Here is a 13297-nt window from a genome sequence, read left to right as displayed (position 1 = left end):
AAGTTTGCCTACTCCTTTGTTCCCTTATCACTTAAAACTCCTGTTCAAAGTCCAAGAGAGGACATGACAGTCAAAAGCTGAGTTGAGGGCACTGAAACCAGGGGGCCTGGAAAGGCCCAGTCACCCACGTTTACTTCCTTGCTCAACCCTTGTGTCAAAATATGATTGGTCAGTGCAACAGCTCATCCTGCTCCTGCTCCCATCTTTTAAAAATGTTGTACCATCTCCCTTTGGGGAGGAGTTTCAGATCCCGAACTGGTGGCCTCCTTGTGTGTGCAGAAAATAAAGCTTGTATTTTAAGCTTCTGTCTCTGAAGTGAGTTTTCTCAGCTTCCACCCCAAACCCAACAAAAAATAAAATAAATTCTTAATTTTTTCTATTTAAGGTTCTTTCCCATTCACTGTTACCAGTTCCTGACTCATTCTCTTTAGGACTGGGGCAGAGAGAAAGAGCTAAGGGAATTAGGTCAAGGAAGAATGGGTCCAGGCAGATTCTCAGTAGCAGAGGCCAGAGGTCTCGGTCTTTTTTTTTTTTTTTTAATCATTCTGGAACCCTTTGACTTGGGGATGGAGTTCAGAGGACCTGCTCCAGGAGCCCTGGAAGTTGCATTTAACCCCCCACTTCCTAAACCTCCTATAAACACTCCAGATCTCTCCTTCCCCTATGGCAGATACCCCTTTCCTGCTGGGTCTGTTTCCCCACCACCACCACCACCTTTTTGAAGCAAACAGTCCCATCTGCTGAGGTCAGACAGGAGTCTTCTCTGCCTCCTGTCTAAGGCGCCCAGAAATGGAGGCCGCAGCCTGTGGCTTCCTGCCTTCTTACCCAGTCCTCCTACCTGCAAGAGGGCAGCTGCTCCTTTCTTTCCCTTCCTCCTTCCTGCAGGGGTATAGACAGAGCAGTGGCCTGAGGGTAAAAATTAGGTCAAAGACGCTCATGGAAAAAGGCTGAACAGGGATGGTTGCCCCACCAGAAGCCCGAGGCTGAACTGCTCTGCTGCGTAAGGGCAGTCCTGTTTCTCAGGGGACACCTCAGCCCCAGGGTAATGGGATAAGGCGCCATAAAAATGTGCATCATCAGGCTCCTGGGTTCTCAGAAGTGAACCAGGTTACCAGAACAGAGGCCAGTGCTCCCTGAAGCAAAGTTGCACTTACGTTGCAAGTAGAGAAGGACTATGGCCCAGCCAGAGGTCTAGCACAGGCTTGTCCTGGCCAGCCAGTGACAGCCCACCCAGCTACAGGCAGGCAGACATGACTTCATCCCTGACCTTTTGTTGTTGTTCTTTTTGGTTTTTAGAGACAGGGTTTCTCTGTGTAGCTCTGGCTGTCCTGTCCTGCTGTTTTCTGTAGACCAGGCTACCTTTGAACACAGAGACCTGCCTGCCTCTGTCTCTGGAGTGCTGGGACTAAAGGCACGTACCACTGCTCTCTGCTTTCCACTCTCTGCCCTTCCCTTTCACGTACAAAGCTAGTTCTCAGCTCTCTAGCCTCCATTCCATCTCTCTTGTTTTTGCAGTCTCTGTGCGACTGTCTTCCATTCTCACGAAACATGGGACTGGTAGTTTAACACTGGTAAGTCTTCTGAGAAACAATAATTGGACCCCAAAGAAGAGAGGTGGGGAAAGTGCAGGCCTGGAAGGGGGGGCAGAAGTCTGTACTGCTGGTTCCCCACTGAATTCACCACCCTGGGCAGGGCACCTAGAAGAACTACAAAAACAAAACAGAAAACCAACACTGTAAAACTTGTGTTTAGGACAAGAAATTCACATCTTTTTATTTCCCCCACCAAGTAGGACTTCTATGCAAAAAATTTTAATAACCTTTCCACCCAGTAAAATATTTGTTTACACAAAGGCCATGCTGTTTTCTGTTAAGCGAAAGCCTGAGCAGCGAGTAGCTCCTTTTTTCCTTGGAGAAGTGATCCTTTCCTCCTTCCCCCTTCAGTTCTGGCACACTAATTCTTTTCAGACTAGACAACTGAATAAGACTGTGAAGATCCCAGGCAATGGGGAAAAGACGGTCACCCCTTGAGTGAGAATAAAAACCAAAGGAGCTTCCTGTCTGGGTGTGCTGGCTCTTCAGAATAGTGAACATTGCCTTCTCCGGGCACTTCAGCTGGAATTGTGGTCTCTTTCTTTATACCCCAGAACTTATCTCTAACACACTTAAAGCCCTTTTCCAAGAAACAGGAAACCCTCCCTAGTTGTGAATACTGACTCAGCAAAGAGGATTACCTTGCAATAAAGTGAGAGCTTTGTTAATGTGTAAGTAAAAGAGGAAAAGAAGTGAGTAGATTCTGGATACTTTGGGTGTTCAAATGAGTATTCATTTTAACACCATGCATGGCTGCCCCTCCCCGGGTAAAGAATGGAAGACCCTCTGGGTTTTCTATTTAAAATCTCTCGTTTATTTTGACATTCACTTGGTTGTGTTCCAAGATATCAAAGATGCAAGACAAGAAATCTGCAGCAGGAGAAGTGGAGTGACGCAGAGAAGGACCGTGGAGAGGACGGGCTACTCCCTGACCCCTCCTCCTTCTCTTCCTGTTTACGGTTCAGTTTGAAGAGTGTACAAACTGTGTCTCATGGTAGACTCAACAGCTAAAGGGACAGAATAGCCAAGTTGGGTGACCTTTCTCTTCTTCAGGAGCTCACATTGCTACAGTGAAGAGTGAGGGGGTCAGGTGACCGACCTGCAGCCTAGGGTGGGGCCTGGGCCTCAAATGGTGTAGGCTGAAGGGAAGGTGTGTTCCACCTCCCCTCTGACACCTGGGATCCAGATCTTGACTTGTGGCTTAAGCTGAGAAAGCTACAGGAGACACAAAGGCAAAGGGTACTTTGTTACCCAGAGGCCCCGACTACACAAGTGGGTTACAGTTGGCTGGGTTGTCTCGGTTTACCCAAAGGCATTTGTACGATGATGGCATTGTTATGTGGGGTGAAGGAAGTCATAGCTGTTGGAACCACGGGAGAGCAAGGCACTGGGCTGGTGGTTAGGAAGTGGGACTTGCTGCCATGCCCAGCAGCAAGTCAAGGGTTGCACGTGTCCCAGGATGGGCAGATGGTGGAGATGGGTGTGCCGGAGCTGCGGAGCCACCCCTCTGCACAGGGGGACATCTCATTAATACTCCTGAGGTGGCTTCCTGTGGCGGTGTTTGCCATTTGAGGCTGCTCAGTTGGGGGCTGAACAAACGTTTTGTTGTTTTTGAGACAGGGTCTCAGGTAGCCCAGGTTGACCTTGAACTTCCTATGTAGCCAAAGATGACTGAGCAACTGCTGCCTGCTTTCCTCTATCTCTGGAGTGATGGAATTAGAGTCATGCCCACGATGCTGGGTTTTACGAGCCCTGGGCTTTGTGTAAACCCGGCAAGAACTCAGCTGAGCTACAGCCCTAGGCCTGACTTGTTTGCCTTTCAGCAGCAATTGAAACGACTTTGTCTTCTAATTGTATGGGCTTTCTCCCATCCCTTTTGTGGTTTCCAGCTCACAACAAATGTTCCTGTGCCCAGATCAGACTGCTGGAGAGTTAATGCAGCCCAGGCCAGGATGAGGGCAAGAGGAAAGACTGATTAACAGGTCTTTCTAAGAAGTCTTGGATTTGTAGAACAGTAAGGGACGTTTTTAGTCCACCTAGGCAAGCTTTGCCTCCCTGGAGAAAAATGTAAGTCTCAGTGAAGATAACCTGATTGGATGAAGATAGCCAGGTCTCAGGAGTGAACAAAATGTGGCCAGAGCGAGTCTTCTGCTTCTTAACCAAGCGTTCATTATCTACACTTGGAGATGAGAGGTGCATCCTGCTCTCTGTCAAACCAGCCAAGATTTCAGGAGAAGGACCAGCCCTTCTCTTGGCTCACCCTCCACAGCATCCTGAGACTCTGGAGTTAACCCTTAGAAGTGGGGCCAATGACCCTTGATTACAGCAGTAACTGGAGCACTTATCACCAGTACTTACAAAAAAAAAAAAAAAAAGAACTAAGCCAAACAAAACTAATAAACAAACAACAACAGAAACACATAAGGCCACTGCTAGGTGATAAGTGGGGGGTGGGGGGACTTGAGACTAGAGTAAGACTGCAAACTAGCTCATCAACATGAGACTGGGGAGTTAGGGGGCCAAAAGAGGGCAGGCAAGCATTAGGTCTACTTACTAAGACACAGCCAACCTTCAGGAGCCAGGCCCCGCACCCCACCCCCAGCTCAGGGGAGAAGGGCATGGCGCCTGATGGAATAAAATGGTCCTGTTCATAATGTCACATGGGTGCTCAAGGGGTGGGTGCACCATCCTCTAGAGGAGCTTGCGCAGGTTTGTGGGAACTTAACTGCTGCAGCATTGCCTCAGGTCCCTTCTTCTGGTTGCTATGGAGACTGTCCACTTTAACTGCCTTTTTGGTCCAGCTGCTAGAGGGCAATATTTTTCTTTCTTGTTGATACCCTGGACCTTTCTGCTCTGCAGCTCTTGAAGGAGGTAAAGCCACATGGCTGCTGATGGTGATGAGTACATGAGAGGGTACGGCCCCCTACCCTCAGGAATGGGCATCAACCCACACACTCACAGGGCCGAATCTACACCTGTGGCTAAGCATGGAGGAACAGGGATAATCAGTACTAGGCTTCTAGAACTCTAGTGATTAAAACCCGGAAAAGGTTCTCTAGCAGGAGACATAAGAAAGGACTTGAAGGGGAAACAAGGTTATATAGACTCTTCTTGCTCTAGTCCCCATAATCAGCTGTGTGCTGTGGCACTCAGCGTCAATTTGATGTGTTTCACGAGGAGGGGCTAGGTAGCAGATGTGGTGTTTCCAGAACTCAATATACATATTGGAGAAGGCAAACTGAGTAAAAAATAGAGTGTAAGTTAGCTCATGGATGCATTCCAGCAAGCAAACTGTGAGGGGATCCTTTAACACGTTTTTCTGTCTCCTCTCAAATTCCAGAATGTCTAGTTCTCACCATTCCCTTTTGGTCCACTTCCTCTAGGCACGCCCACTTGATTTCACAAGGTCCCTGGAAGCCTCACCAGCCTTTGCCTAGCTTTCCCTGGTTCTCTTTTACAGAGCCCAGCAAAGCAAAGGGTTTGGGCTTGCTGGAAGGGGCGTGGCATGGAGAAACCGGCGACATTGTAGACTTTCCAGGCTCCACCTCCAGGCCACAGGGCTGGAGATGGGTCCTGCCCTGGTCCTCATGCATTCAATAGTTCCCATCCTAGTGAACCCTCTGCTATGGAAGCCAGAGAAACTGAGATGGTTCCTGGGGATGGAGGGGGGCTATTGGAGTGTCCCCTCCATTACTCCATTGCTCCTGCTGGGACAGCGGTGTTGGGTGTGTTAGATCAGGGTGAAAGGATTATACATCTGTACTAATAGCCCTTGGATTAGTGAAGGCCTCATGCCCAGAACTTGGCCAGGTCACCGGGTAACTCTGGGGTGCTGCCAGTTTGAGGGATGGGGTTCCCCCCTCTTTGTAGTGTGTAGGAGCAAAGGAGAGCCTCTCGCCTCCACCCCCATTGGGCACCATGTCAGCTGTCCGTATGTAAAAGGGGGTGCGGTACGGGGAGCAAGTGGTACAGTGGCCGGCCACCCCACATGGCTGGCTGCAGGACTCGCTGGTGAGAGGTGCCAGGCTGCCTCTGCCGTCCAGGACTTGGGAGCTGCAGGCATTGCAGGTGGGGGCTCGGGGATGGATGGAGAGGTCGTGCTCCTCCTCTTCCTCCTCCTCCTCTGCATCCTCGGCATCTGTGCTGTTTTTGCAGCAATAGTACTGAGGGGAAGGAAAAGGGACGCCTGAGAGAGGCGGTCTAGCTCCCCCCCTCCCATCACTCCTGAGCGAACACAGGAACAACCCTCCTCCACCTTCCACTGGGTACCGCGAGTCGGCCATTTTGTTGGGGAAGGGAGATACACTCCAGCACCGGAGTCCCACACATCCCACAAGCATTTGCTCCCAATTTTACCAGGCCAGTACTTCTCCCTTTCCTCAGGGTGTCCTGGTGGACAAGGAAGCAGAGAGGGAGGCACATACACGAATGCAAGGACAGGGTTCGGGGGAGGGGGGAGATTCTGCAGCAACATTCAGTCTCCCAGGAAGGTGCCTTCCCAACTAATGCCAAGATCTCAGAGGAGAATGTGAGAGCCCTACACCTTCCTGGGACCCTCTGTAGGGTACGGGAAACTCTCTCCTCTCTCTCTCTTTCTCTCTCTCTCTCTCTCTGTGTGTGTGTGTGTGTGTGTGTGTGAGAGAGAGAGAGAGAGAGAGAGAGAGAGAGATTGCAAGCTCCCTTCTGAACATGCTCAGTTTTCAGCCTCCTTCACTCCCGCTAGGAGGCCTTGTTGCCTCCGAAGTGTGCCTTTAGTTTCTGCCCTCGTCCTGTAGAAGCCGCTTGCTGGTGGCCTCCTAGCCTCTGAGTATAGGCCCACGGTACTGACCTGGAGCCTACAGTAGCACAGGACAGCAATGATACAGAGGAGGATCACTGTAGCTAGGATTCCGCCAGTGATCACAACTGTTCCCGCTGTCATCCGCCCGGCGCCCCATCAAACTCTGCAAAGAGGAAGAGTTGATTTGCATTCTCTGCATAGCAGTAAGTAGGATGACAGGAGCTGGGCGGACCCAGGCCTGCCTGGGCTTCCTGAAGGCTGAGGACTTGCTATGCTTAACCCAGGGTGGGGTGGGGTGGGCCGCTGCTGGAGGGAAAAGACAGGCAGAGCACTGACTGCTCTGTCTCTCCTTTAGTCTTTATCCCTTTCCCTCCTCTTTCTGTTTTATTATCATCTTTTTTATATACGCATGTCTGCGAACGTGGGTGTATGTAGGGATGAGTACCTGGAGAGGACATGATGTTGTTCCGCAGATGCCATTATTATTATTTTTGTTTTGTTTTGCTTCTAAACAGGGTTTTGCTTTTTTTCCCCCCGTGTAGCCCTTGCTGTCCTGGAACTCACTCTGTAGACCAGGTTGGCTTCAAACTCAAAAAGATCTGCCTGCCTCTGCTTCCCAAATGCTGGGATAAAAAAAGGCGTGTGCCACCACCACCAAGACCTTTTTTTTTTTTTTTTTTCCAGACAGAATCTCTCAGTAGCCCAGAACTTGTCAAGTAGTCTAGGTTACATGGCCAGGGAGCCCTGGGAATTTGCCTGTTTCTGACTCTTTGATTCTAAGATTGCAGATGCCCGCCATCATACCTGGCCCCTTTTAAATGTGGGTTCTACGGCTTTCTCCTACGGCTCCAAGAGGGAATACTAGAAGAGAAAGGCTTTGACTGTGAGGCATCATGCTAAGTATTCCTACCTCCACCTTTCCACCCCTTTACCCCCACCCCCACCCCCACCATCCCCCCCGAAATAACCAAGGAATATTCACATTAACCTTTTGAGATAGCTACTCATATATCCATGTTCTATACAAGAGGCACTGCTCCGAAGCTTTGACATACTTGCCTGGGATTCCCAGCCTGCCTCCCACTAAAAGCCAGGCTCTATGTTACTTCTCTCTTGGGCACAACTATCAATGGCTTCTGAACCTTTGGGGACATGAGGCTCAGAGTGAGTTGGTGGGCAGCGTCCTGGGTCCTGGAAGGCCATGGTCAGGCTAGGAAAACTGGTCTTGGTCCTTGGAGCCAAATGAACAGGACAGAGGGAAGTTCTGGGTAAGGCTATCCAGGCCTTTGGCAGGCCACTGGGAGGTGGGTTTTGAGTCTCCCCTCTTTATGCCCTCCCCCTCCCCCACAGTACAGTGGAGGCTTGATAGCTTGGTAGCTTGATGATGGAGGGAAGATCTTAAGGACTTACATTCAGTGAAGGGAACGAGGACCTGTAAGACAACAAGAGGAACAGAGATATTGAGAAAAGAATGTCACTCCCTGAAAAAGGCTCCTGGAGTTCGTATTCACTAATCTCCACCCAATCTCACCTGGACATTGCACTTTGATGTCACGCTGTTACCTCAAACTCAGTATACACAGGATAAAGGCATTATTTCACTCTTCAGATGGATGCCCATCTCTGAGTGCTCCCTGTCTGTCATGATTCCAGGGCAGCAGCTGATGCTTATCAAGCCATGCATCCTGTGTGGTCACCTGGATGAAGGGGTACCCATTCTTTGACTCAGAGGTACCCCTTGCCCACCAGGTGCTCCTTACAAAGCCTCTTCTCCTTCCCTTAGAGGTACCGAGCAGCCTTGCTGCTACTGAGCTGTCTCTAGTCCAGCAGTGTGGGCATGTGCCAGCAAGGAGTGCGAGTCTGCATTCTAAAAAGCTCTCAGGTGACTTATTTGCACATTAACTTTCTTTCTTTCTCTCTTTCTTTCTTTCTTCCCTTTCCTTCCTCTCTTTCTTCCCCTTTCTTTCTTTCTTTCTTTCTTTCTTTCTTTCTTTCTTTCTTTCTCTCTTTCTCTTTCTTTCTTTCTTCCCTTTCTCTCCCTCCTTTCTTTCTTTCTTTCTTTCTTTCTTTCTTTCTTTCTTCCCTTTCCCTCCCTTCCTTCCTTCCTTCTTTCTTTCTTTTCTTTTCTTTCTTTCTTTCTTTCTTTCTTTCTTTCTTTCTTTCTTTCTTTCTTTCTTTCTTTCTTTCAGACAGGGTTCCAGTTTGTAGCTTGGGCTGGCCTGGAGCTTTCCATGTCGCCCTGTCTTGGCCTCAAACTTGTAGAAATTCTAAATAAGACTCTCAGTCAGGGAACAGGACATGCCTAGCTGCTCTGACTGAAATATCTCAGATTCTTTTGACCTTCTTCAGTCTTCTGTTCCCTGTGCCAGTTCAGGGGGAACTGGTAACCTGGCTTCCTAACTCACCTCCCTGGGCCCGATTCCTTCCACTGTAGTTTAGACTTTCATTAGCCTCCTCCTGTGCCTGCCTGTGACTCCAGCACCTTTCTGACACTGCCTGCAAATAAATACATATTTTTAAGTTGACTATCTTCCACCAAAATAAAACTTGAGTAGAATATGGAAAGGTGTCACAGTAGGATCCAGAATTAAGGCAAGGGCTCAGGAATGGGGCAGCCAAGAAAGGTTTCTTGGTGCCTTGATGGATGTGTAAGATTTGAACATATGGAGAAAGATAATGGCGTACCACCAAAAGCCCCTTAGGACTTCCCATCACCCCCAAAAGAGTGAAAGATACACTCATCTGGACACAGCTTCAAAAGTCCCACCTTCCCCAATTTTCCTGCGTGTTCACCACTATGTAACTTCTCACCTGCCCTTGTGTCCTCAGTGGAAGCCCCTGCCCTATGTGGCAGTCCTGATCCTTAGGAAGTTTAGACTTTACTGATGGAAAGAGACATCCTCTGATACCGACCATAGGCTAGGGGTGCATGGCATGGCAGAGAGGCCGCCGATTACTGAGGAAGACGCCTTGTTTAAGGTCTGAGGTGAATCTTGTAAGCTGAGAGAAGATGGTGCTGACTGAGTGAAACAGTCCAGGGGTGAAGGTGGTGGCGGGGAGGGAAGTAGGGCTTCTGGAACAAGGCCCCGAGAACGGAAAGGATCTGGGAAAACTAGACACACTAGGGGTAGGCATGAAGCAGACAGGCTTCAGGACACCAGAGGGACTGAGATTGAGCTCCATGGGGGTGATGGGAAGTCCTGAGGGGCTTTGGGGGCACACCATCATCTTTCTTCGTTTATTCAAATCTTACACATCCTTCAAGGAGCCAAGGCTGCCCCGTTGCTGAGCCCTTGCCCCAATTCTGGATCCTATGGCCATGCCTTTCCATAGTCTACTTCCCAAGGCTTATTTTGATGGGTGCTAGTCAACTTAAAAACAAACATTTACTTTTATTTTACTTGTATGAGTGTTTTGCCTGTGCCTATGTAGGTACGATGCATGAGTACTTGGTACCCGAGGAAGCCAGAACAGGGCTTTAGATCCCCTGGAACTAGAGTCACAGACAGCTGTAAACTGCTGTGTGGATGCTGGGAATTGAATCAGGGTCCTCTGCAAAACCAAAACCAAAGCAAAACAAAAAAAACAGCAAGTGCTCGGAATAGCAAAAGAGCTATTTCTCTTTTGGTGGAGAAATATCTTGAGTCTTCTACTAATGATTGCAGCCAATAATTGTCTTATACTGTTTCCCATACTTGCTGCTCCCAACACCATACCCGCCACACCACGGTAAAAAGCAGAAGTTAATGTGCTTAATAAAAGTTCGGTGATGGCTGACAGTTATGACTGTAACTGACCACTAGGGGTCAGCAAGTTGCAACTTTTGATTCCATCTGCAAAAACAACTGAGTAGCCCTGTTGACGGTTTGGCTTTGCCCAGATATGTGGTAGGCCATATTTTCTGGGGATTCCTGAAGCATCTGGCCATCCATCCATCTATCTTTTTCTTTCTTTCTTCCTTCCTTTCTTCCTTTCTTTCTCTCTCTCTCCCTCCCTCTTTCTTTCTTTCTTTCTTTCTTTCTTTCTTTCTTTCTTTCTTTCTTTCTCTTTCTTTTTTTCTTTCCCTTCCTTCCTTCCTTCCTTCCCTTCCTTCCTTCTTCCTCCTTCCTTCCTTCCCTCCCTTCCTTCTTCCTCCTTCCTTCCTTCCTTCCCTCCCTTCCTTCTCCTTCCTTCCTTCCTTCCTTCCTTCCTTCCCCTCCCTCCCTCCCTCCCTCCCTCCCTCCCTCCCTCCCTCCCTCCTTTCTTTCTTTCTTTCTTTCTTTCTTTCTTTCTTTCTTTCTTTCTTTCTTTCTTTCCTTCTTTCTTCCTTAATGAGACAAGATTCCAATTTATAGCTCAGGCTAGCCTGGAGCTTTCTATGTAGCCCTGTCTGGCCTCAAACTTGTAGAAATTCTGCAAGAGAATCTCAAGTGCTGCTATGTCAGGTGTAAAACCACCACCCTGGCTTTGAAACCCTTAGCCTACTCTGCTGGGGTTTTTGGAAGACAAGGGCTTATGGGAAAGCCTTGTAAGAACAGTGCTTCCTTCCCTGCCTTAGACCCTGGTCTTCCTTCCTTCAGTTTTAGGGAGGCTGTGCAGTAGCAGTGGTTTAAAATGGGCTGGAGGGCACTGCAGGATGAAGCAGCCAACTGATGGCTCGTGTTTGAGCCCAACTGTGTTCTACGCAGCCACTCCATCTTGGAAATTTGCCTTTCTGCCTTGGCAAACGGACACAGAAAAGCTTACAAATGAGTATGAAGGGCACGTGAGATGTCACACACATCTTTTTTACCAGTTTGCTGGGTTTGCTTTTTGTTTTTAATTTTAGGCACAGGGTCTCATCCTGTCATCTCGCCTTTCCCAGAATGTAGCCCAACTGCCTTCCAACTCTCAGCAGTTCTCCTGTCTCAGCCTCCTAAGTACTGGGGTTGCAGATGTGACCACAGCAGCTGGCCCTTGCGTATATGTATGTATGTATTTTGAGGGAGGGTCTCACTGTGTAGACCAGCGTGGTCTCGAACTCAGAAAGATCTGCCTGCCTCTGCCTCCCTAGTGCTGGGATTAAAGATGTGTGCTACCACGCTTGGTGCTCTTTGCTATTTTTAAAGACCCTACCCAGGATGGTTGTGGGAGGGTGGGTAGAAGGCTCGGCCATTTTTCAGCTGCCTAAATGTGCCCTTTTTTGTTGTTGTTGTTTTGAGAGACAGGATTTCTCTATGTAGCCTTGGATGTTCTGGATTCATTCACCTTGTATACCAGATGGCTTCGAATTCACAGAGATCCACCTGCCTCTGCCTCCCTGAGCGCTGGGATTGCAGGTCTGTGCCACCTCGCCTGGAATTAAATGTGTCCTTATGCTTCTGCATGCCCTTACACATGTAAGGTATGTATAATGTGTGACATGAGCTAAGCAGGCCCAGTCCCTGAGGTACTGGTACTAACAGTACAATTTGGACTTAAATTCTCACACTTAGTGGTTTCCTCTTATTTCAGGCAGGGTTCTTGCCCTTTTTGCAATAAGATGCAAATGACAATAAATTTTTATACCTAAATAGCATGGCACAGCTTACCAGGCATTTCCATCTATTTCCCCTCTTTTGCTGGAGAGACTTAGCAATGGCTCCCAATAATCCCCTTCCCTGGCCGTCATGCCTTGTATATCAAACTTCCTTCCAGTGTCAATCTAACCTATGACTTGCATCTAAGAACCTGTTAAACAACAACAACAAAAAAGCAGCAAAAATAGTAGGAAGTCACTTCTATGGGCAGATTCAAGGTTCACGTTTCTTTTTCATGAGGCAACATTCTCCCTTTTCTGGCTTTGCTGCAAGTAAGCTGCTATGTTGGGAGAGCCACGTGACCAGGAATTGCAGGTGGGCTGTGGCCAATAACAGGCTGGAAATGGAGGCTCTTAGTCCATGGCCCAGAAGTCACTGCAGCATCAGGGCGTCACACAGTGAGAAGAGAAGCAGGTCTGTTTCCCACCCACCCAGTCAAGCTTTTAGATGAAACCGCAATCCCAACCCAAACCCCAAATGCTGGACAGAGGCTGAAACAGTGGACTCAGCTCTTCACGGCAGGATTCCCTACCCACAGAAACTCTTGAGATGTTCTGTGTGCACCATTTTAAGCTGCTAAACTTGTTTCACAGTCAAAAGTAACTAATACACCTTCCTGGACCTTACAAAAAAAAATCCCATAACACAGGCGAAGAGGCCAGACTTCAGAGATATATCTAAAGCCGTAGGGTAACAGGCATCTGCAGCCAGGATCTCAAGGCTAGTGCTGTGGGTCCCTTGTCTCTTAAGTAGCTTCATTAGAAGAAGAACAAAGTTCCTGTGTTCCCACTTAGGTCCTCTCAGAGCTGGGGCAGAACTCAGTGGTGGCCAGCCCAAGGGATATGTTCCTCACCAAAGAGGAACACTTGTCTATTCACTAACAAATTCTGAGGACCTGCTCTCTCAGTCCAGGTCCTCAGCCGGCATGACTCTCCCTCTGAACCCATCATCCTATTCGGGTCCCAAATACTTCTGGGAGGAAAACTTTGGCCTGTGCCTTATACTTACAGGAAACAGCTGGAGCAGTCATGCCGGCTGAACATGAGCAGACAGCAGCTGGGGATCCATCCTGGCCGAGGGCCTCATCGGTTCCTGCTAGATGAAGACAGGAGAGAGGGAGGTTAGTGGGAGGTTAAACAAGCTGGAAGGTCTTCAAGCCTTGGAAGATGATAGTCAGCTCTATCCCATCCTCGTTTTCTTCTTTGAGCACAGCTATCTAGAGCTCCTGTCCAGTGCAGCAGCAGAACTCTGGGCCAGAGGCTCACTGGGGACAGGAGCTCATCCACATCTTTCAAACTCCACTAGGGAACTCAGGTATGAGCTCTGTGTGTGATGCTCCGCTTCTGCTCAGGAGTCCAGGGAGGGGATCCAAACATCAGTGACACCTA

The 13297-nt window shown here is 48.8% G+C and overlaps 1 protein-coding gene across 2 annotated transcripts; it reads right to left on the bottom strand.

Moving 5' to 3' along the window:
• Positions 1-4526: 4526 nt before the first annotated feature.
• On the bottom strand, positions 4527-12948 carry Fam163a (family with sequence similarity 163 member A). 2 transcript variants are annotated; one of them, XM_055624526.1, is made up of 4 exons: positions 12918-12948; positions 7783-7804; positions 6421-6535; positions 4527-5755 (listed from the first exon to the last, which is right to left on the bottom strand). In XM_055624526.1, the coding sequence occupies exons 3-4, from the start codon at positions 6511-6513 to the stop codon at positions 5342-5344; spliced, it is 507 nt and encodes a 168-aa protein (XP_055480501.1). In that variant the 5' UTR covers positions 6514-6535; positions 7783-7804; positions 12918-12948; the 3' UTR covers positions 4527-5341. The 2 variants fall into 2 exon arrangements, with proteins under 2 accessions (XP_055480501.1, XP_055480502.1); XM_055624527.1 differs by lacking the exons at positions 7783-7804; positions 12918-12948 and adding an exon at positions 7177-7190.
• Between the last annotated feature and the right edge of the window lie 349 nt (positions 12949-13297).

This window comes from Psammomys obesus, unplaced genomic scaffold (assembly GCF_907164565.1).
Source record: "Psammomys obesus unplaced genomic scaffold, mPsaObe1.curated_primary_1811, whole genome shotgun sequence".
In the NCBI taxonomy this organism is placed as follows: domain Eukaryota; kingdom Metazoa; phylum Chordata; class Mammalia; order Rodentia; family Muridae; genus Psammomys; species Psammomys obesus.
This window is presented reverse-complemented; position numbering and strand designations above follow the sequence as displayed.